This window comes from Gadus morhua, chromosome 16 (assembly GCF_902167405.1).
Source record: "Gadus morhua chromosome 16, gadMor3.0, whole genome shotgun sequence".
Lineage (NCBI taxonomy): Eukaryota > Metazoa > Chordata > Actinopteri > Gadiformes > Gadidae > Gadus > Gadus morhua.
In genome coordinates, this window is record NC_044063.1 from 28,536,203 (window position 1) to 28,560,079 (window position 23,877).

Sequence of the window (23,877 nt, forward strand, 5' to 3'; positions counted from 1 at the left end):
TATATATATACATGTGTAACTATATCTGTCATTTTGAAAATCCCTGAAACAGGATGGTTTTTTCGAGTTTTTTTCGGGAATTTCCTCTCTGCCAGGTAAGCGAGGTTAATTTGGCGATATGATGCAGCCGTATTCGCATTAAGACAGAGACAACCAGCGACAGGAGGAGGGACAGGTGATTGTCAATGCCAAACTGGCTTTCTTGGACATGGCTCCCCAGTGCAAAGACGTCCTCTGTCCCGATTTCCTCTCTGACAAAGTGGGCTACAACAACCTCATCAGGGGCTTTCCCTGAAGAGTGTTGACGTATTGACCTCTCCGCAGCTCTCACCACCTTCAAAAAGAGATTTAGAAAATGTTAAAGCTGTGACTGTATGAGGATGGGTTGGGCTGTTGGTCATTGTTTGGCAGCATGCTAGCTGTATATAGAGGAGCTTATGGATGTTTTTACTGACCTTTACAGTTCCCTTTGAAGGAATCATCAGCCCACCGTTATTACGAAGTTCCAGCAGATGGTAGCTCTGGTCAAATGGGACAGCTACAGCATCTGTCACCAGGCTGGCACGGCACACAACACAGGACAGGCTGCGAAAAATACACCGGACAACGAACCCAGCAATGTAGACCAGTGCGTTTTCTACTAGAGCACCAAAGCGAGTCGGGAGGTAGCTGTGGTCCCCTACAAGGGCAGAAATGTTCAGGAATGGAGAAACCAGCTCTTCAGCAGTGGCGGCATCTGCAGAGGACATCTCAGCAGCGGAAAGGGAGACTCTGGTGTAGTGCTCAGCTGACAGGGTGACAGTGGCATCCTGTCCTCTCACGTTGCCAGAATCCACCGGCTTGACACCACATCTATACATGATGAGCTTGTGGAAGATACCCTGGAACTGTCCAGCAGTTGGGTTGTTATTCCAGCCTCCTTAAAGAGAAACAAACAGCAACATACAACCCTTTAAGATATTTCAACCATTCCTGTTTTCCTTATAGAGACATGTTTTCCTGTTTTCCTTAGGAGACATGAGTGGTAGAGTAGGAAGGATATCAAACCCAACACAGGGCTACTTAACATTGAGGCAATTAACTTATTCCATAATTATAGTAAACCACACACAAAAACGCCACAAAGAGATATGACCTATTGTCTTGCTCCCTTTTATTTTTTCAATATTTAGATTTTACCATTCTCTGTAAACCATAGAGATGGCTGTGAGTGAAAATCCCAGTAGATCAGCAGTTTCTGAAATACTTAGACCAGCCCGTCTGGCACCATGAACCATGCCATGTTCAAAGTCACTTAAACCCCCTTTCAAACCCCATTCTGTTGCTCGGATTTAACTTCAATAAGTTGTCCTGTCCAGGTCTACATGCCTAAATGCATTGCTTCCATGTGATTGGCTGATAAGTTATAAGAGATAACAAGAAATTGAACCGCTGTACGAGTGTATGTGTTGTGTTGTGTGTATGTATGTATGTATGTATGTATGTATGTATGTATGTATGTATGTATGTATGTATGTATGTATGTATGTATGTATGTATGTATGTATGTATGTATGTATGCTAGCTGCTGGAACACCTACATTTCCCTGCTGGGATGAATAAAATAATATATTGTCTTATCTTATCTTATATGTCAAACCTGATGCTCTGATAGAATTGAAGAGAAGCTCCAAATGATCCTGGCTGAAGCGGTAGTTCAGGACATATTGTTGCTCTTCCAGGAGTTGAGGAATCATCCCCATCAGAGTGTCAATGTTTATAACGAACCCCATGACAGACAGGTACCTTAAATTTCCAAAATGTTTTGTAGAACTGATCATAGCAGACATGCTAAAGACTACATTAACTTTAAATTATCAACATTGCTCATTATATTACCAACTCCACCTAAAAAAATACAGAACTTCCTTTAAACCTGATGCAGAACAGCATATCATGAACTCCGTGCAAAACAACACATTGTGAACTCTGTGCATAATAGCATATCATGAATTCCATTCAGAACAACATGCAATAAGTATTTAAAAAGTAACCTCTTTGACTGCTAGCAAGTACTTCCTAGCCTTTGACAGGAACTCAAACTCAAACTCAAAAAAACACCAATGGAGGTTCCCAATAGGTGCTTTGTATCGTATAGCATGAGGGTTTCGGCTATTCAATATGTCAAAGAGCCTGTCAATCATCTAAAGAAATGTTTGGGTTTATTCATACATCTTAATCACTGTAACAAGTTATTCAATGCTAGAGCTTTAGCAACTAGAGGGAAAAATCAGATGATCCATAGAGATATCCAACTTAATTGCCTTTCAGTCAAAATTCAATACATATTGGCTTAAATGTGGTGAAGAGGCTGAAAGTAGGAAGTGAGTGAGAGAGGCCTGCTTGTCAATACACTAATTACGTTTTGTATACTGAAAAAACATTGACATGCTATACTGCCATGCAAGTATAGCAGGGAGACAATTGGGACAATTAGGTTCAAGGGATTCATAGTGTTGCAGTGCCTGAAGGAATTCCACTGTGGCTTCACAGTCATTCAATTGTTCGTAGCCAAGATCTTTCAGTGTCCGGAGGGCCACTGCAACCGAGTTGCTTCATGTCTGTGCCGCCAGGGAAACCTTAATAATAAGAAATGTATTTGAATTTGTATTGCATATTACATTTAAAACAAATCTCAGTGTATTAACCCCCCCCCCCCCCCCCCCCCAACACACACACAAACACAAACACAAACAAACCTTCATTTTTTGGTTGTTGAAACTGACATGAGTATCTGTCAGTTTGTTGGCTGTCGGCATCCAGCCCTTCCTTTTTTTGCACATTGTTGAGCTCAACAATGTGCTTCCACTCGATCCTGCCACTGCCACTGTTGATAGTCCGGTATGACTACAGAAATTGAATCAGAATTATTATTTGTCATTAGTCGCACGAGTACAACCACGATGTAAACATGGTTTTGGCAGCTACAGAGGGATACGCCCATCAGCAACTGCATGAAGATATGCGAAAGAATAGTATATGATATATGATGATAGTGCATACAGAGGATGGGAATATAAAGACCACCACAAATACCAAGAGAAATGTATTACCTCAAGCATATTGCGTGCGAGCTTGAGCATGTGGCACTCATCCATTATGACAAATACCTCATCACCTGAAGAAGGATGAGTAAAGCTGGTCTTCAGGGGGTCTTTCGGGTTTCCCTTAAGATTAGTTCTAAGCAAGTTGCAGATACCCAGGCTGGTGGCATGTCCATCCATGGTAATATTCACTACTTTGATGGAACGGTCATGTAGTGCCTCCAAAGCTTGGACAACAAGCTCTTTTTGTGTGTCTGCTGTGAGTGTTGAAGTAAAGAAGTAGCCTATCGGTGCATTCCAATGGCCTTTAAGGCCAACAACCATCAACACTAGAGCCTCTGTGGCAGGATCTGTTTCATTACAGCCATTGCCTAGGTCCACATATCCTGACATTCGATTAGTCCGAGGATTGTACTGCAGAAGCTTCTTTATGGACATGGCATCCAGCATCAATGTCACATGGCCATGCTTGTCAGGGTCTTCTTCAAATTTACGCCCCAACATGTTTAGCATCATTGTATTCAGGCCCGGCCTCTCATCCAATGATGACAACCACCTTTAAAGGTCCCATGACATGAAAATCTGACTTTATGAGGTTTTCTAACATAAATATGAGTTCCCCTAGCCTGCCTATGGTCCCCCAGTGGCTAAAACTTGCGTTTGGTGTTAAACGAGTACTAGCTGTTCTGCTCGCCTTTGAAAAAACGGAGGCTCAAGTGCGCTGATTCGGAATGTCTGTGTTTACGACATTGTCAAGCATGATGACGTCCTAAACATCATCATGCTCCTCCCCTTACTCTGCCTGGCCAGCCCAGAGACGTTGGCCCGCCAATGAGACTCGACCGTGCGAGCGCCACATGTGTGTGTGTGAATACACACACAGTAACGCAAGTGTTTCTTGTCGGTTCTTTAACGTGTCTTGTATTTCCACCACGAGACTGTTGTGGGGGTTATCTGAGCCATGGTTGAGAAGGAATTGGGGGAAAGGAACTTTGGCTTTGACTCGCTGAAGTACATGAACTGCGACATGCCGCCGGTTGCCGCGAGGCACCATCGCCCGGCAGCGGGCAGCCGGCAGCAGGCAGCGTGCGGTTCAGTCGACTTCAGGTTGTGAAAGTGGAAGAACCAGAGACGTCGCAGAACCCGACAAAGTCGTTTGTGATTCATAATATCGTCTGGAGGCGCACACAGCTTTTTGCCGTGATAATATGTATTATATGATATAGATATCTATGTATTATATGATATTATTTAGATATAGAGCTCCAGGACTGTAACGCAAGTGTTGTACACTTCATTGTTATTTGGATAACCGTTCTGCTTTTGGTGTTATGGCGCATAACACGTCGGACTCTCGTCTCTGGTATTTCTACAACGAGACTCGTATTGGGGGTTATCTCAGCCAAGGTTGAGAATGAATTAGGGGGAAGGAACTTTGGCTTTGACTCCCTCAAGAACATGAACCACGACATGGAGGAGAAAGGGATTGTTGGCGGCGAATGTCTCCCGCTTGAGCCCCGCTGAGGGACCACCGCCGGAGGCGGAGGTGCCTAAGCGCTGCCCGGCAACGATCCCTTTCTCCTCCTTGTCGCGGTTCAGTCTACTTCACATCGATGTGGACGTTGAAGAACCAGGAACGTCGGAGAACCCAACGCGGTCGTTTGAGATTCAAAATATCGGCTCACACAGCTTTTGGCCGTGATAATATATATTATACGATATAGATATCTATGTAGGCTATATGATAATATTTAGATATAGAGCTCCAGGACTCCCGTGTGTTCTACAATATTTTCAGAACACGGCTAAAGGCGTGGATGTATCGCAATGCGCCTCGCCATTGCGATACATCCACTGTAAACAGAGCGCATGGTACCGTGGCTGCAAGCTGCTCAGGGCCACACCCCCACCCTCCTCCTTGACCCACCTCGCTCTTCCTCATTTGCATTATAGCTACAGACACCAAAACAGCGCATTTGGGGTAAGCTCAATGTGGGACTGGCTCGGAGTAGCTGTAACTCTGCACCACGGCTGAATTTCGGGAACAACTTTGAATGCTGTGTTAGTTGCCCACTAATACCTATATTAAAGAATACATTAAATAGCATGTAATGGGACCTTTAAAAAAATTAAAAAGTAAAGTACCTATCATATTATCAGGCCAGGGAATCATCACTAATTTTCCTCAAGCAATTCATTATGATTGTACATTTTGACTACTTGGCAATTCATTTTAACCTCTCTAGCCCGGACCATATAAAATTGTTGTTTAGAACTAATAGAGGTTGGTTTTATTTCATTCTCGAAGAAAACATACGATACCTTTGCAATGAGCGTGGATGAGGGAGAGGAAGTTGCAGCGTGCTTCTGAGGTAGCGGTATGCCTTGGGTCCATGCAGGTGTAATGTTCTTTGCTGAGTTCACTGGCATTTTTCTCGAAAAGGTGCAAAGGGAGATCTAACAATGAATAAAGAATTATTTCCACCGGTTATCAAATAAATTACCAATATATTTTATGATGGGTGTGGATATTCATAGCCTAGAGTAGATGTCATCTCGCCCAAAGTGTAGAGCAGTTTAAAATGAACAAATACAATTTCCAAACAAATCGGCCACATGAGCACAAATTCTACTTTGAATACATAGATTACGCATTCATATAACCGGGACATACCACTCACATTAGTAAACCATGATGAAGCTGTTATTCTCACTTTAATAAACCATGATAAAGCTGTTATTCTCTATTAAGTAAACCATGATAAATCTGTTATTCTCACTTTAGTAAACTATGATGAAGCTGTTTTTATTTTATTTCGGACCTCACACCAAACGGGTCTTCAATGTCTTACTTAGACGTTGTAGTTTTTGTGTAAATGATTCCTTTTCAGACCCTAGAGAATGGGTACAAAATATCAAACATTAAATGTAATTAAACTAAATAAAAAACATTACTCGTACATTCGCGTTTGTGTTTCTCGCTGCGTCATGCGCGTGACCGCGCGGTTCCAGTGCGCGCGTCTCCGTGTGCGTTCCTGCGCGTGGAGGACATGAACAGCAGACCGTGCACGGTGGAGAAGACAGGATAAAGATGGCCGCCTGCGCACTACGTCGAGGTTTATTAGCCACTGTTAACACTTTAAACAAGAGACAAGCTCACAGAATACTGAGTATTGTTGACAACAGCTACGGGTTCGAGGTGACCAGACCTCGGCTCCAATGTCTAGCCTGTGGACTGCCCAACAAGACCCAGCAGAAGCGGTTTATGTCCTCACGGTAAGGTCTGCTGTCCTCCTGGGCTAGCGCTGATAACCATGGTAAGGACTTTAGCCAACACAGTTAGCTCTGGGCACGGTTGCCAGATTGGGCCAGATTTCATGTCGAGCGATGACAGCCGTAAAGAATGGCATTAGATCCACCAGTGGACCCAGAGCTAGTGTTGCAATTGATATTTGAAGGCTCCAGCCTGTGATTCAATTACCTGATAGTCAATAAGCATTCCTACCCCTGTCTTGAAGTCATTACGTCCCTGAAAATGACCCGTCTTACACATAGCTCGTTGTATTAAACGTTGGCAGTGTTGTGTTTCACCAATATCAGGTTTGGGTAATATTAGGTTGTAAATGGCTGCTGTTCCTTAGGTTACGGTTCTTAGTTTCTTCTTCAACTGTATGTTTGTAAACATCGCGCAGTCTATACCCATACTCTGCCTTCTCTTCTTTATTTGGTGGCGGATTTCTGTAGCAGAAACAGCGCCTCATATAGGCCTGTTATGTGTACTACAGCGTTTCTACAGCTAGTTGCGTCTATCCATTGAGTCCATCATTACGGAGAAATTCCTGCCACGCTGCCAAGTAAAATTGGGGGGGGGGGGGGGATATCGTTTTCGTAGGTGTGGCCATAGCCCGATTACGTGTTCCTTTTCTTTACCACGTGTCCACTTGGCCATCTATTCCAACCATTTAAAAAAGGCAAATGGTTGCTCCCGTATTTTGGCCTCTCCTCCACTCACGACCCTCCTTATGAAGACTTGTCCTATGGTAATAGAGTTGCCTGTGTTTGGCAGGAGCAGGCCTGAGGAGAAGGTTTTGGAAGCAGTTGGTGTGTTTGAGGCAGTCAAACAGCACGGCAAATATGAAACGGGTCAGGTAAGAATGGACTCTGCTGCTGCTGTATACCCATGCACACAATTACACTCCTTCCTACCCTTAGCAGCATTTGATTAGTTAACATTTAGGAAACAATTCGATACATGTGTATCAATGAGACAAATATTTATTAGGAAAAAACCTGGTTATTGGAACGCCGTAACCAACGCCAAAATACACACCAACAACAATTAATTCACCGAAACACACACACTGCAGAACACCTTCAATGCGCATGCCCCTGTTCCCCAAGCCCCTCCCCCAGCTGACCTGGCGATTCGCCCCCCACACTGATTGACCGGTAGAACACTATACAATACATGCACATGGAACAACTGGCCAACGAAATACATTGCAAACACATAACACACAAACTTTTTAAGAGTCCCAGGGTCGCTACAATATCATCCGGAGGCGCATACAGCTTTTGGCCGTGATATTATATCAGTGTTTCCCATACATAGGCCAATGTGTGATTTTTAAATATACGTAAATATCATTCCGTTCATTCTTCTCCGCATAGCACTCTTTCTCCCTGTCATTCTCATTCACACACGCACACAAAGACAAGCGTGCATACATGCAGGGCTGTACGCTTACTTTTTAAAATGGTAGCACTTGTGCTAGCAAGCAAAAAAATTCAGTAGCACAAAAATAATTTTGGTAAAACACATACTATAGTCAAAAAAAAAAAATTATTCAGATATAACTATATGAACAGAATAGGACGTGTATACAAAAGTAACACAATATGAACAAATTTAACAACAGTAAAGTGACAATGAACATATTAAATAGTAAAGTGACTATGAGAGCCTCTTTTAAAACATCAGCAGCCAGAAGTGGTGAACACATTCAACAAAATTAAGTAATTATTACAAATTAGACAATATAGACTTCTTGGATTGGTCGTAGACCAGCCAATTGAACGTTTTTAACCACTGGGGGTTAAACCTGTACGTTTTCCCGTTGGCCGAGACGGAGTCATGGGTGGAGTCGGCTTCGTCCGAAGGTGCCGGTTCCGTGCTTGTGGTCGCCGAGTCAATCTCTTCCATACGTGTTTTTTTTTTCCCCAAGTTTCCATCTTTATTTGATGAAGAACTTCCGAATACAGAGAAATACCTTTTAATTTTTCTGTTTTGCTTAAAAAGTGTATTTCCCGCGACCGTTACAAAGCCTCTTCCTCAACGTGTGAATGTTCGGGAAATGTAGTTTTTTAGTAGTTCAGCGGAACTGGCAAGCCTATAATTCAAAAAAAAAAAAAAAGATTGACTATAATTCAAAATAAATTTCCCTACATGCATCGCTCCCATCATGCTCCCACACACTCACGCTTAGCAGTGCCATTGAAAGTCGTACAGAAAGACGTATTTTTTTTCGGCACGGGTCCTTCTCACCCTTTCGCACCGGTGCGAGTGGACTTGTATTTATCTTCGCACGTTAAATATTTTAATAGCAAATGCGATAAACTGTCTCACTGTACAGCACTGATACATGCCAATGGTGCGCGGGTACACCAGCACTTATTGGATAAACCCACGTATCAGTATGCACACGCACTGACAGCGGATTCGCCCGCTCCTCCTCCACATGCTGTCTTTTTACAATCTATTTGTTACCAGCATTCGTAGTGTTGGTCAGCAGAGAAATAGTCTGCCAAAGACGTTGACATCGCTTAGCAACCGAAGACGCTGGGGTAGACAAGTTACCGGTACTTGCGGAGTGATACCAAAGACGTCATCAGAGGCAAAAAATCCTTTGTTTTCCTTGACACCGGTCAATTATACTCATGATTATACTTGCAAAGGTGAATTATCAAATATAATTCACCGCCGGAAGTTGTGAAGGGCCCATGCAAGTGAATGAAACATTCCATGGCATTGAGAAGACCCGTGTAATAATTACGATTAATGTGAAATGCGGTTATAGTTTATATATATTACGGAGTTAGATCCCCAGGCCGTTCTGCCAGCGATTTTAACAACAGAAAAATGTCCGGTCCACTTTGAAACGTAATTTGTTTGCGATTGCTCGATTACACGAATGAGCAATCGCAAAATGCCCCCCCTCCCCGGCTGGACTCCTTGTCCAACCCCCTCCTCTGTTAGGACTCCACGTCTAATCTGCCCTTACCCCCCCCCCAACACACACACACACATTGCTACCTGGTCTGAGGGAAACACTGTATATATTATATTTAAGCAATAGATCACGACAGGCTGTGGTATGTGCTCATTATACCACTGACCCCCTTCACAGTGGTATAATGAGCACATACCACTGACTGAAGTGATCTATTGCTTTTATACAACGGTTACTATTATGGCAAAACGAAAGTCATAGACGCACTACATAAAAAAAAAAAAAAAAGTAAATGTAGCTGTTTTATTAAAGAATACAAAAAAGTAGTCCCTCCTGGCTGCCTTAAAAATGCACGACGGTCGCTATGCAACACACTTTAGCGTCCCTCCGAGAGAAGGCTCCGCTAGAGCGGTTCGCCGGCAATTTATCCTATGGAGCAGTTCACTCGCCGTGTGCCTAAGCTTTCGTTAGTCTCTCCATCGCCTTGCTCACTCCTGGAGTAACAACATTTACACCCTCTCCATCATTCAACATATTTTTTACTTTGTAACTGTTTCTACTTCCAGGCGCGGAGTGATATGCAAACTTTCACAAAATGATTGGGCGTCACAGCAGTTATGTAAACGCTCATTATACAACAGTTGGGAACCAATCAGATCGCTGGATTCAAGCCACCCGTTGTATAATACACTGCTCAAAAAAATAAAGGGAACACTAAGAAATGCCACCCCACACCATTACTGACCCACCGCCAAACCGGTCATGCTGGAGGATGTTGCAGGCAGCAGAACGTTCTCCACGGCGTCTCCAGACTCTGTCGCGTCTGTCACATGTGCTCAGTGTGAACCTGCTTTCATCTGTGAAGAGCACAGGGCGCCTTTGAGCAGTTTATATTATAGATGCCTAATATAATATATTATATTATTTAGATATAGAGCTCCGGGAGTCCACAAACGGCTACAATAAATTTCTCTTCCTGCTGCGATTCACCCTGGACTGCAGGCAGTGAACGCTGATTGGCTGTTATGTTATGTCCCTCAGGGAGTTAACACTGATTTTGTGAGAGTTGTTGGCTTCAATCCACAAGCGCCAAAAAGTTAATGTCTGCTTTTTCTCTGTCAAGAAGGCACTAAATTAGAAATTTATGTTACTATTTCGACTACATATATGACCCACTTTCAATACAGATTCATGTCTCCACTGGTGAAATGTTCCTTTCAGCACGATTCTTCGTACATTGCAAACACACATTCACATCGTACAGGGAGGTATTTAGTTTCACCATGCGTTGTCAGTTGTTCCTCCACAGCGTGTTCGGATACAGGGGCATCGTTCTGTTCCCATGGCACGCCCGCCTCTACGACAGAGACGTCACTCTGCCTGTTTCGGACAGGTAAGGCCCCTCCACAAACCCCCATACACACCCTGTCATTCTGCTAATTATCCAGGAGAGCTACTGAATAATATGATATTGGGAGATCATTTTCAGCCATAGTCTCCACTCGCATGTGTGTATTTTGATGTCCATGTCCGAGAGAGGATTAAGCTTATTGGACACTTAGTATAACTCCCCTCCCTTCCTCCAGTAAACCCGAGCCCCCTGGCGGTGCCCATGGTTCCAAGGAGGTTAAGGGGAAGACTCACACCTACTACCAGGTCCTGATCGATACCAGGGACTGTCCTCACATAGTGAGTCACCACAGGCTTTCTGCTCTCTGTTGTATGTGCTAGGTCTCGGTGACATGCATTCAGCTACTATGATCTGGTCCACTTAAAGTATAATTACGGGGAAAATTGAACCCAGTGTCTTTTCGGCATGAAAACACATAAAATAAGGCCTCCAGACCCTTTTTTTCCATTGATCAACGAGTATAAAAATGCCCAGAGCGACGCTAACAGCCCGAATGGTTTACACTGCATTGGCTAGGGTCATTGTGAACGCTTCCAAATCTGCATATTTTTTTTTAACCACTAATATTGCTAAAAATAGCACCAAACCTCTGCAGTAGCATGACTAAGGTCTCTACACATAAAACAAAGCATCAACAACTTAGCTGGCGTACCGGGAGTTTATTAAAAAATACTGTTTTACAAGTCTGTGCCTGAACTCCGATTATTCGGTAATCGACTTGTATGGACTTCCGGTAAACATTTACCTACCACCGGTAAGGCACAGACTTGTAAAGCAGTCTTTTTTAATAAACTCCCGGTATGATAACTAAGTTGTTGATGCTTCGTTTTATGTGTAGGAACCCTAGTGTTGTTACTGCAGAGGTTTGGTGCTATTTTTAGCAATATTAGTGGTTAAAAAAATGCTGATTTGGAAGCGTTCACTATGGTCCTAGAGTAGACAATGCAATATTAGCCATTTGGGCTCTTAGCGTTGCATCCTCCTGTGCTAGGTGTTCCTTATTATACTTCTCCTTTAAAGGCATTTGTACTTGTGTAACAATTAAAGTCTTAATTATGAATTAATTAAATTAAATGTATTTATTGCTTCGTGTGTGAAGCACTGATCAATGTTAAAGGGGACACATTGTATACCACCAGGTGCGAGTGTGATTCGCACTTGCAAACCGTTTCGATAATCTCTCCCTCTACATCACAAGTGGGCGTTTCCACCTAGATGTGTGCTGGATAGATCAGTCTACCAGCCTACCCAGTGGACTGAAGTAAACGTTGCTCATCTATTCAGCACAGATCTAGGCGGACACGCCCTAGTGATGTCAGACTGGGCAGATTTTCGAAACACTTTGTAAGGGCTGATTACACTCACACCTGGTGGTACAATATGTCCCCTTGAACGAAAAAGACTTGAAGTCCTTCTTCTGACTGCTAATTGTTGTATGCTGTTGTTGACAGTCCCAGAGGTCCCAGACAGAGGCTGTGACGTTTCTGGCCAACCATGACGACAGCAGAGCCCTGTACGCCATCCCAGGTATGCTGCCGACATGCCGTGAGCTATTTGCGCACATGTGGGAAATGCAGTGAAACATTTCCACCAGTTGTGACATTTTTCTTAATCTATTACCAAGAATTTAAGTTGGTGTGCTTTGAGGGTTTGGTTTGATATTTGGTGTACGTTTAACCCAGAGAGTTCAAAAAACACTGCTCTATAGAACTCTACATTGTTGGATGATTATTGTAGAGAACACGTTATTGGCAACTTTTTTTTTTTTAACATGCTGTAAATGCTTATGTAAAAAACATAAGTATTGTGTCGTCAATACATCACGTATTGACGACACAAACGAGCATCAAATCTTCTGTTCTCAATCTGTTCTCCTGTATCGGGGCTCCAGACTAACATTTTGCATTGGTTGCACTGGTGCGCCTAACTTATTTTTTTAGGTGCACCAGCAGAAAATTGAGGTGCACCCAAATTTTTCATTGCGTCGCCTTTAACGCCAAAAAGGTCACCTTTTTATAGCTTTCTAAACTTTAATATAATGTGAATGATTTTTTAACAACAATAAGGTGTAGAGAAATACTTTATTTTAAGCCCAATAAAAAAAGGTGAAGGGTTTTATTTTGAAAACGTTGCGAGATACCACCCAAAGGCTGTTTAGAGTAAAGGCGCACAAAGATTTTGTGTGACGGCTGGCTTAACCGCGGATGAACTAATGGCGGCTCACTTGAACGCAGTTTAGCAACGTCCGCAGCTGTCCTCTTCTTTAATGTATCTCCTATTACACCAATAAATTGGGCACATGCCGTATCATTGCTGTAGGTCTGGTTGACGTTTAATCCATTTTTCTTCATCAAAATAATCTCTGACTTAAATTTGGTGAACGGCATTTCCTCCTTTGCAATGTTGTATGCAACATTACATTTTATGATAATTTCGGATTCCTCCGAGGACCTGATTACTACTGCCTGCCTCTGAAATGCAGCTGGGGGAGGGGCCACTTTATCTACACATTTGTCACGGCATATTGTATGCTTTTTGGACATGATGTGTATTTTTAACGTTTCGATATGAAACGCCGTTGCCTCGCCTACGAATGCACTATTACCGGCCATATTCTGACCGCACTCCCGACAGTAAATGCAATGCATTGCATTCCGTCCTTTGTCGTATCTCAGCCAGGGAAATTGTGTCAACCAGTCATGTCTGAAAGAGTACATTTTGGGCTTTTTAATTTGAGTCTCGGGGCCGGGCTCAATCTCGGACTTGGTTGTCTCCTCTGGTTCCGAATCTAATGTTATCTCCGAAGGACCGGGGCTAGTTGGCATCTTCCCAGGGGCCGTCGCCGAGGTCTCCGTGTCTTGGCTGGATTTCTTAATGAAAAAGCTTTCAATGTTTCTACCTCTCTTAATTTTCACTCGTTTTGTCATGTTTATTTTCTTTTCTGTTTCATTTAGGCAACTCTGGCGCTCAGCCTGCTCAGGTCGATCGCATTTTTTGAACTCACAGTTAGAGCAGTGAAAAGGACGACAGCCAATCAGAGGCAAAGAAACGCCCTGAGCTCTGTCTCTTATTGGTGACAACAAATCAGGCAAACATAGAGAGATGCTGCGCTTGCGCAAAAAAAAAAAAAAATTCACCCGAGCAGCGTCAGGTGCACCAGTGCGACCTTGAATTTTTTTTTAGTCGCACTTTTAAATATTTTGGTCGCACTCTGGAGCCCTGTGTATGGCCTTTTGTTTAGAGTGGCACACCTGTCCATCATTCAGAACATTTCATTTGATCCTCCTCACCCTCTGTGTGTGTCCATACCTCTGACCGGTGTTGTGGTCCAGGTCTGGACTACGTGAGCCACGAAGACATCCTGCCTTACAACTCCACAGAGCAGGTCCCCATCCAGCATGAGCTGTTTGAGCGCTTCCTGCTGTTCAACCCCGCCAAAGGTAAACACTCAGTCCATCATACTGAATGAATATATCCATCACTCAGACTTGTTTTAAAGATCCCATATCATGCTTTTTTAGGGTTAATAATTGCATTTGAGGTTAGAATAGGGTTACATGGCTGTATTTTAGAAATATCCTTTATTATTCTCAGTGTTCATTTCTGCAATACCAATTTCAGCGGCTTTCAAAAACGGGCTGTTTAATATCATGTCACTTTAAGGCTCCCCTCCCGAGTAGCCCAGTCTACTGTGATTTGTCAGGATGCCCACTCTGTTGTTATCGGTCACTCGCTTTGCGAGTGTGGCTGCAAATTCACAACCCTGAGAAGTGAAAAGTAAAAAAAGCTGGATATCACCACTTAACAAATCGCCACCAATCCCCTTTAGCTGTGTGTGTGTGTGTGTGTGTGTGTGTGTGTCCGACCATGTGCAAACATTCACGCATCATGCCGGAATGGTTTAACAGCTCTATTGATGTGATGTGTAACATCCCAAATACCCCTGATGTTGTGTTTTTAAAAAGAGACAGAAGGGAAGTGCTCTTACTTGAGATAGGCTGTGTGTTTGATCTGTACATGGAAATTGCTTTCAACGATAAAATCATTAAATACCAGCCCATTCTGGAAATACTAAGGGACCTAGGCTACCAATGCAAGCTAATAGTGTTTATTTTTGGAAGCTTGGGGCATGTCCACAACCGTGTTTTCAGTGGGTTAAGGCTGGCGGGGCTCTCCAGCAGAAAATCTAAACAATTGGCAAAGTTCTGCTCCATATCAGCAGTCTGGCCGTGTGGCGCAGGAGATGTTTTTTGTACCCTTGAAAAATGACTTATCTTATCTCTGAAATATTTGAATCTTGTAATGTGATTGGTGGATTCAAATAAAGAATTAAATGCGTGTGTGTGTGTAGCTCCTCCTTTTACAGCCAGAGACACGCTGAAGGCGTGGCAGGAGAAGAACCATCCCTGGCTGGAGCTGTCGGATGTTCACCGCGAGACCACCGAGAACATCCGCGTTACCGTCATCCCCTTCTACATGGGCATGAGGGTGAGGAAATGGCACCTCCTGTAGACAAGATAGGCCCTGTTGGCTTGAGATGTGCAGTCGGTGGTGTGTGCTTGGGAATAGGGGTGTGCACGGGTACGTGTGTAACCGGTTAGTAAATCATAACCGTTTAGGAAAAATCAGTAAACGAAAACCTTAATAGAAAATAAATAAAATCACCGCGCCATTGTTTCAATGGGAATCGAGACGGTCCATACTTTCAACATAAAGTGTTCATATTTATAATTTCAAGTTCGTCCCAGCCTTTATACCACAGATACTATAGGGTCTATAGCATATAACCATATTTTCTGATTAAAGTTTAATGTAACAGTAAGCTGACAACATCCTAATTAACACCGCAACTGCAATTTAACCACACAGAGATAACCATGGCAACCGGTCAAACAAATGTTCTTTTTTGAGATCATTCTGCTTGCGCATCCGCCGTGTTGATAAACAAATAATCCCCCTATAGCGCGACTGCGGTCCACTTAAAAAATGAATAAAAAAATCATTAATTAATTAAAAAACGGTTAACCGTGTACACGAAAAAAAAGGGGTTGTGTACCCGTTTACAATTTTTTGTAACTGTTCACACCCCTATTTGGGAATACATTTCATGACGGCTAGCAGTTCTAGTTTGTAATCGTTTTTTTTTTGTAATCTCTGTTCCCAGGAGGCCCAGAACTCCCACGTCTACTGGGTGTGTACCTTATGTTTTACGAGGGGCACAGGATTTGGTCACATCCTCCTCCTTTCACTCAGTAATGGCATTGTGTTTGGGTTGTGCAGTGGAGGTACTGCATCCGTCTAGAGAACATGGGCAGTGAGGTGGTCCAGCTGAGGGAGAGACACTGGAGGATCTTCAGCCTCTCCGGCACCCTGGAGACAGTGCGAGGCCGTGGTGTGGTGGGCCGGGTCAGTACACACTGCCTCACAAACAAACAAACAAACTGAATGAAGAAACCATGCCAAAAAGTGAATAGTGGGCTTTAAAGCTCCTTCAATTAAGCTACATTTACTTCTAGCACTTTAAATGATATCTACTGAAACTGTTTGTACTACCACAAATGTGATAATGTGATTTGGATAAGCTCCTGCCTCAAAGGTCATTTACAGCCATGACTTGGTAAGTCTGACCTATCCATGCCTTCCTCCTTGCGTCTTACGCCCTTTGACATCCCTGTCACCCAGGAGCCCGTGTTGTCTAAAGAACAGCCTGCCTTCCAGTACAGTAGCCACGTGTCCCTCCAGGCCCCCAGCGGTCACATGTGGTGAGTCCTCTCAGCCCATCCGTCGTCAGCTTGTATTAGCTTCTCCATGTGCTTATCTCCCCCCCCCCCCCTCCCCCCGTGTCTCCACAGGGGCACGTTCCGCATCGAGAGGACAGACGGCTCCCACTTTGATGTCCGCATTCCTCCATTCTCCTTGGAGAGCAACAAGGATGACAAGGCTCCCCCTGCAGGTTACACCTTCTGAATGCGAGGTCGAGGTCTTCAGGGTGTAGCCCTCCTGGGAGTCATCTGTAGGGATCCCTGTCTCTCCCCCCCCCCCTTCCCCTCTTGTTTTCCTGTACCAATGTTTGTGTTCACATTACATGTAGCCCAGGAGTCATTTGGAATCAATTATCCCTCTTATGTTTTGTTTGATATTCCAAATAACCGGATCGCAGGTCCAATCCTCTCCTGTTGTTAATGCAATGCCCCATAGGTTTTCTTTGTAGTGCAGGAACATAATTTGCTGTTTGAAGCCCTGTTAAAGTTCATGTCTAATTTATGGTGTTGCCAATTAAGCAGAAAACAGTGCAGTGACGAAGAGTAGAAAGCAGTGGCGGAGATGAGGCTCCCCATGAGGCAGTCCATTTCAGCATTGCACTTGTGAAGAAAAGTCTGGCGGTCATGACGATGAGCCACAAAGAGTCCTCATCCCAGGGCCCTACGATCAAATCCATAGTACTTTTTGAGTTGGTTTTAATCTGTCAATGTTGAGTATCTTTTTAAATGCGAGTTCTGAAATGAGTTCTCAGAACCAACCACGTCAGTTTTGAAAGACCTCAGACACTGGGAGGAGATGAGGGAGGCCTCCACTGGTGGCTCTTAGGTGGACAGGGAGGAGGTCAGGGAGTAGGAGGTGTTTCACCACCAGGACACCATCAAGTAAAAAAAAACAAAGCCACCGGCAGCTGTGCTCGACATTCACCATACTTCATGTAGGTTTGGTGCAGATTAGGTTTTGTTTTTAAAATGTGTTGATCCTGAACTCTTCTCCCACGTGGAGAAAATAAACTAACATTTAGTTATTGAAAACAATGGTTGATGACGTACTACTGTAAATAGACATGTATTAAAGGCAAACCATAAATATACATTTCAAAAAACATTTGTCTCCTTAGCTTTTTCATATTTGTAATTTTGTATTGGCGCAGAAAAATTGGGTGTTTGCAGGGTTTCAAGTCAGTACACAAGTAGAGAGTTTGACGCCCAACCACCAGCTAATGGCTTACAGTCCAACTTTGCAACCTTAACAGTAGGGGTAGGGTGGCCACAGGCCATGACAATATACTTTAAAACTGCATCGTATACGCATGCCCTGTATATCGTTAAAGGTCAGCTCTAATTATTCTGTGGCTGAGTTGGGCCGGTGATGATCACCTCAATTTCATTTCTTGTTTCTAGGCCATATTTATAGGTAATCAACTAAATCATTCTTGAAGATTAATGTCGAAACACATTTATGTAAGTATTAGCTAAGTCATTTGGTTCTTTTTACTTACTCTATCTCTGCATTACGATTGCAGCCACCAGATGTCTGCAAAGTTCAATCTTCGATCACATCTGTATCACGTGGTCGAAAATAGCAAGTTATTTATTGGTCTCGATTTAATCCATCAATCCATTAAAGTCCATCAGTTAAGTAAATTATAACATATCTCCATGCCATCGCTGCCTCCCTCTGATGGCCTTGTTTGGGAAGACCTGCGCTCATCCAGTGAACGAAGTCTGATCCATAATTCAGACTGGAGACCTCCAAGTCAGACAACCTCCCTCTTATGTGTGAGGTGATGCATCGCCTTTCGGTATCCGTCGTATCGACTCGGAGGATGCAACGTTTACGTGACGCGGTCCAGGTTGGCAGAAGAACCGTGAGATGTTTCCATGCGGATGAAACGTGAATGGCAGAAGGCGGGGCAGACTACATCGAGAGCCCTCCCTCCCAGCAGATAGACGTAAACACTGACCTGCCTGGTCATGCTTCACACTCAACACGCCCGCCTCGTCTCTATCTAGCTCTGGAAGGATGCACCAGGAGTAAGACATGTGGTAGGTGATGAAAAGAAGAGGGTTCAAGGTAGAAATGCACGTTGCACGGATATTCTTCTCCGGGATTGTGCGATGACTCCGTCTGGATGTAGTGGTAAGTAAGTGACTGCGGCGGGCAGAAGTGTGGACCGTAAACTGGACCGTAACACATACCCCGGTGTGGACTGCAAAACATCCCGGTGTTGACCGTAAGGTGTGGACCGTATCACATCCCGGGATCAGAGACCGGGCCCCCGGTGTCGACCGTAAGCAAACCTAGGGTCTGCTGGATTATCCATCAGGTCGGGCTGAAGGCTTTCTCTACCTGACGAGACGATCCGAGGTGGGTCCAGTTTTCTTTTGCACTAAAAAAGTGATGTTGATCGAAGCTCACCTATGAGTATGTGTGTGGGATGGTATCACCCCAGAATGGTTGACTCACTCCACGAGGTTGGTAGTGGTATGAACAGCCAACACATCTTGTCAAGTTCGGATCGAGACCTACGACATGATCAGACAGTTCTGTAGGCTCCACCTCCTCCAGACCCTCACTCATCCTGAGGCCTTCAAGAAGATGTGAACACCTGCCTTGTTTCACTACTGTCTCACTGGGCTCTTAAGGTTGGCTTGTAGGCTTTACTCAAATGTGGTGGTTCATGGCCGCCCTCAGCACTGTCACCGACCACCACCACAGGACGGCTGGGAGGAACAGTACTGTTGTCACTACCACCACCACCACAGGACAACTGGGATGAACAGTACTGTTGTCACTACCACCACCACCACAGGACGGCTCGTAGGACCAATACGGTCGTCACCACCACCACCACCACAGGACGGCTGTTACGACCAGTACTGTTGTCACCACCCCCACCACCACAGGATCACTGGCAGGACCAGTACTGTTGTCACCACCACCATATGATCTCTGGTAGGACCAGTACTGTACGCTGACACCACCCCAGTGAAACCATGGGAGCCAAGCACCCAAAAGGCCCCAAGGAAGGGGGTGGCAGCCCTCAGCACAGCTGGAGGCGGACCCCAACCAAGGAGCGTGGCGGGGGAGGGGATATCCTGGCCCTGCTGCGGTCGGGGGAGAGGCTGAACCGGGGGCCGCCCCCCCCGCCCTACCAGAGACGCATCGGCATGATCCAGGAGATGATGGGCATGGCCAAGCAGGGCCGACATGACCAGGCCACCGAGGTGCTGAAGAGCCTCAGACAGGTAGGCTTTACCCCCTCAGACAGACAGGTAGGCTTTACCCCATCATACAGGTAGGCTTTACCCCCTCAGACAGACAGGTAGGCTTTACCCCATCATACAGGTAGGCTTTACCCCCTCAGACAGACAGGTAGAGTTTTACCCCGTCAGACAGACAGCTAGGATTTACACAGTCGGACAGACAGGTTTTTACCCCCTCAGACAGACAGGTCTTTACCCCATCAGACAGACAGGTCTTTACTAGGGCTGTAACGATACACAAATTCACGATTCGGTTTGTATCACGATTTTTGACCCACGGTTCGATACATCCCACGATTCTTTTAAATTTAAAAAGCATTTTATTTAAACAACACTTAAATACCAATTATCTTAATGTAACATTTAATATTAAATAATTTGGAATAGGGATGTCCGATATTGGCTTTTTTGCCGATATCCGATATGCGATATTGTCCAACTCTAAATTTTCGATTCCGATATCAGCCGATACCGATGTCGATATTTGGGTTATTTTTCCTCAAACCTAATTTAGGTAACATTACATTTCTCCTGTTGTGGAATTAACACAACATGCTTAATGTTATTGTGATGCCCCACTGGATGCATTCTTGAATGCAACAAGGCTTTCCAAATGTTAACATTGTCTGTGCAAAATAAGAAAAATACTTCAACTTAATTTAAGGGAAAAGTGCCATGTTTTTTTTTTTTTTTTTTTTTTTTTCAAAAAAAATCCGATACCGATATTGACCGATATTACATTTTTATGCTAATATCGGGCCGATAATATCGGTGGGCCGATAATATCGGACATCTCTAATTTGGAACACTGAACAGATTTGAACCGAAAGAATACTATTGAAGTATAGCTAAATTAATAAAGAAATAACCAAAGATTGCAGTTGGAGGATGCTTTTTGCTGGTAGGCATAATAGGGCCCCTTTAACTGTTTGGTTGGTTTATTCAAATATCCTTATTAGCGCTTCTTATTAGGCTATGTAGCTTAAATAATGACATAATCAGGCCGTATAGAATGCAACATGTTTAATAGCCTAACTTTCAGGTACTGATGGGCCCCCCTGCGCCAGGTTGTTGAGGGGGGGGGGGGCGATTGTTGACGGGGGGGGGGGGGGTGGGACTGGCCGGGGGGGGGGGGGGGGGGACTGGCCGGGGGGGGGTAAATAAAAAAAAAAATTTTTTTTTTTTTTTTTGGTCATGGGCCCCCCCTCTGCCTTGGGCCCCCCCACAACTGTCCCCTTTGTCCCCTTTGTCCGACGGCCCTGCGTGTGTGAGTGACGTCAGCAAGTGAGTGGACGAGCGAGGAGAGCGAGCGGTAGCGCGTGTGTCTAGTGAAGAAGCGAACGAGTCCGGTAGAATAAAGTACCCATCCTGTCAATAATCGGTGGCCGCTTCATTCCGACCTATAAGCAGACAAACTGCCAGTCAAATCACACAAAACAATAGAGACAGGATCACACAGGCAATTTTTTTCGCGCTTGGCCCACTCTGGATAAATGTCGTTCATATCGCATATGAGGACATCGACGGCTGTGGAGAAATGCAATCCTCCGTAGCCACGGAGAGCTGCGATCACAGAGAGGGCATCTCGTCACATATTTACGGCATCGATAGGAGGGGGCGCTGTCAGCAGAGTATTATTTAGACAAATTATTAGCAAATTTCAATCGGACAATTTGACCGAAGAGTTAGAAAGGGCATATCGCGCTTCTGCCTTCTCACACCGCGAGACAGGTTCGTGGCTTTGAGTATCGCGATTTTCGGTTTGATACGCGTATCGTTACAGCCCTAGTCTTTACCCCATCAGACAGAGAGGTCTTTACCCCATCAGACAGACGGACAGGTCTTTACCCCCTCAGTCAGACAGGTCCTTACCCCCTCAGACAGGTCTTGACCCCTATTAGACAGACAGGTAGGCTGCTCTCTGTCAAACTGACACAGGGGTTTATCCTGTCAGACAGACAGGTAGGCTGCTCCCCATCATGCAGACATTACCAACATGTAAAAGTTTCAGAAAGCATAATTTCTTCATGTACTCCTATTTAAGATGAATGCTCTGAGTAATATGCTCTGAGTAAAATACTTGAAATTAAAAAACTATATTTAAGACCGTTGTTGAAAGCAGGAATGTGTTGTGGTTTGGTTTAAAAGGGAAAATAGAAAACGATCTAATCTCGCAACGTCTTTATTTGAATGGACTCAAAAATAAGCACTTCATTTAGATGGAACATATTATTATTATAGATAGATTTACAAATATATGCTATGCTTTTTGTTACTCTTCATATCCCATCTGTCCTACACATGGGAGAATTCAACAGCTATAAAGGGTCATGTATACTGCGTGTGTACTGCACCAGGCAGCCAATCGGTTTAGATCCATCCTTCATAGTGGGTTGACATGCGTCTCAAATACCACCGCGCTATAGTAGAGAGCCAACGCACAACGGATTACAATAGCAGCAGTATCAAGTTCCTAAGAGATCAACATTATCTATTCTCTTCACATATAGTGTTGTTTTACAACAAAACATGTTTCGATTCATTAACCCACATCGAATTGTCTCGAGTTTGGTGATGGACAGAAGCCATCAAAGAAACCATTTTAATCAGGTGATTGCTGCATGCAGCGCTCAACTATGTTCTTTTATTCTTTCTTTCTTTCTTTCCTCTTTATTATTCTCTACAAACTTTGGGACCTATCTCCTTCCTAAATTTTTCTCTGAGAGACTCCATTAAAATTTTAAAATGTTCAGAATAGCTTGGAATCGCGTGCTTCTTTTAATTTTTTTTTAATATTTTACACTTTTTAAGATATTCTTCTTTTAAAATACTATCTTTTTTTTAACATTGGAGTCAATTGGAGGTCCTCTGGTACTTCAACAGTTTAAGTCGTAACTAATTACATTTTCAACCGTTTATCTTCGTCCAAACCATTAAACAAAGCGACACATATCTAAACTGTATTTCGATATCATTAAACATTTCTTCAGAATCACAGTTTTGGTTTCATACCGGCTTTGTTTTCAGCTGTTTTCATTGAAGACGTCTGCCCATTCTGACACTCCTACTTCTTAAAGGTCCCATGGCATGAAAATCTCACTTTATGAGGTTTTCGAACACAAATATGAGTTTCCCTATCCTGCCTTATGGTCCCCCAGTGGCTATAACTTGCGTTCGGTGTAAAACGAGTATTAGGTGTTCTACACGCCTTTGAAAAAACGGAGGCTCAAGCGCGCTGATTTGGAATGTGGTCCCATATGTCGTCATAAGGGTTCTAAGCTCCTCCCCTTTTTCTGCCTTGTCCGCCCAGAGAATTTGGCCCGCCAATGAGACACGACCTCGCGAGCCCCACGTGTGTGTGTTTACACACACTGTAACGCAAGTGTTTGCTGTTGGTTTTATGGCGCATAACACATCGTTTCTTTGACGCCTCTTGTATTTCCACTAGGGCTGGGCGATATGGGCCAAAATGAATGTCTCGATATTTTTTTACTATATCTCGATACACGATATATATCGATATATTTTGAATCTCCTCTAGAGCACATCATAAATGCTCGATTCAACCATGTCTAGCATAATGTTACGTCAGTAATAATTCTAGTATTACTGAAACATAAGTCTGCATGTAGATTACATGAAACAACATATTGTTTAAACTCATTAGTGCTTTCTATTGGAACAATTTAGAACTTGCACATAAGAAAAGGAAAATCACAGCAAGTTAGATTTACCAACACAGCATTTATTCAAACCGTTAATTATTTATTAACAGTTTGAATAATAATTATTATATATACACTGCCAGACGAAGGATCCAGTGCTATTCCTTTTCGAAACCAAATCCTCCGTTTCCATCCTTTTTTCTCTCTCTGGCTGTTCTCACTCACTGGTCGGAGGTACACACACCTACAGCAGCGCGCCTTCCAGACTACGTCACACACGCGCGTCCATGAGAATCTCGTGGACTCGCAATGGGCGGGGGGAGTGAGTGTGTTTAGAGAGCCACAGGAAAGAGCGAGAGAAGGGAACACTGTGCGTTAAACAAACCCCGAGAAGCCCAATCCCTATGAGCTCCCCACGCTACGGCCATCCGGAGGCGCACAGAGCTTTTGGCCGGGATA

The 23,877-nt window shown here is 43.9% G+C and overlaps 3 protein-coding genes across 9 annotated transcripts in view; 2 read left to right on the top strand and 1 right to left on the bottom strand.

Annotated features, from left to right (window-relative positions):
• On the bottom strand, positions 1–6,317 carry LOC115561507 (uncharacterized). 6 transcript variants are annotated; one of them, XM_030381632.1, is made up of 7 exons: positions 6,045–6,317; positions 5,406–5,540; positions 3,093–3,157; positions 2,739–2,886; positions 1,640–2,618; positions 456–919; positions 1–334 (listed from the first exon to the last, which is right to left on the bottom strand). In XM_030381632.1, the coding sequence occupies exons 5-7, from the start codon at positions 1,827–1,829 to the stop codon at positions 29–31; spliced, it is 960 nt and encodes a 319-aa protein (XP_030237492.1). In that variant the 5' UTR covers positions 1,830–2,618; positions 2,739–2,886; positions 3,093–3,157; positions 5,406–5,540; positions 6,045–6,317; the 3' UTR covers positions 1–28. The 6 variants fall into 6 exon arrangements, with proteins under 6 accessions (XP_030237492.1, XP_030237491.1, XP_030237490.1 ...); XM_030381631.1 differs by having other exon boundaries at positions 3,093–3,639; XM_030381630.1 differs by lacking the exon at positions 3,093–3,157.
• Positions 6,093–17,591, top strand: poldip2 (polymerase (DNA-directed), delta interacting protein 2). Of its 2 annotated transcripts, none has more exons than XM_030381628.1 (11): positions 6,093–6,359; positions 7,156–7,231; positions 10,609–10,706; positions 10,900–11,002; positions 12,176–12,251; positions 14,057–14,164; positions 15,076–15,212; positions 15,889–15,915; positions 16,005–16,130; positions 16,407–16,486; positions 16,577–17,591. In XM_030381628.1, the coding sequence occupies exons 1-11, from the start codon at positions 6,175–6,177 to the stop codon at positions 16,689–16,691; spliced, it is 1,131 nt and encodes a 376-aa protein (XP_030237488.1). In that variant the 5' UTR covers positions 6,093–6,174; the 3' UTR covers positions 16,692–17,591. The 2 variants fall into 2 exon arrangements, with proteins under 2 accessions (XP_030237488.1, XP_030237487.1); XM_030381627.1 differs by having other exon boundaries at positions 6,106–6,359; positions 7,150–7,231.
• Positions 17,592–17,656: 65 nt separating this feature from the next.
• Positions 17,657–23,877, top strand: part of lrrc75a (leucine rich repeat containing 75A) — a 133,906-nt gene continuing 127,685 nt past the window's right edge. The window contains exon 1 of the mRNA XM_030381626.1: positions 17,657–19,735. Within this exon, the coding sequence (XP_030237486.1) occupies positions 19,484–19,735 (252 nt within the window). The 5' untranslated portion in view covers positions 17,657–19,483. The remainder of the gene's footprint in view (positions 19,736–23,877) is intronic.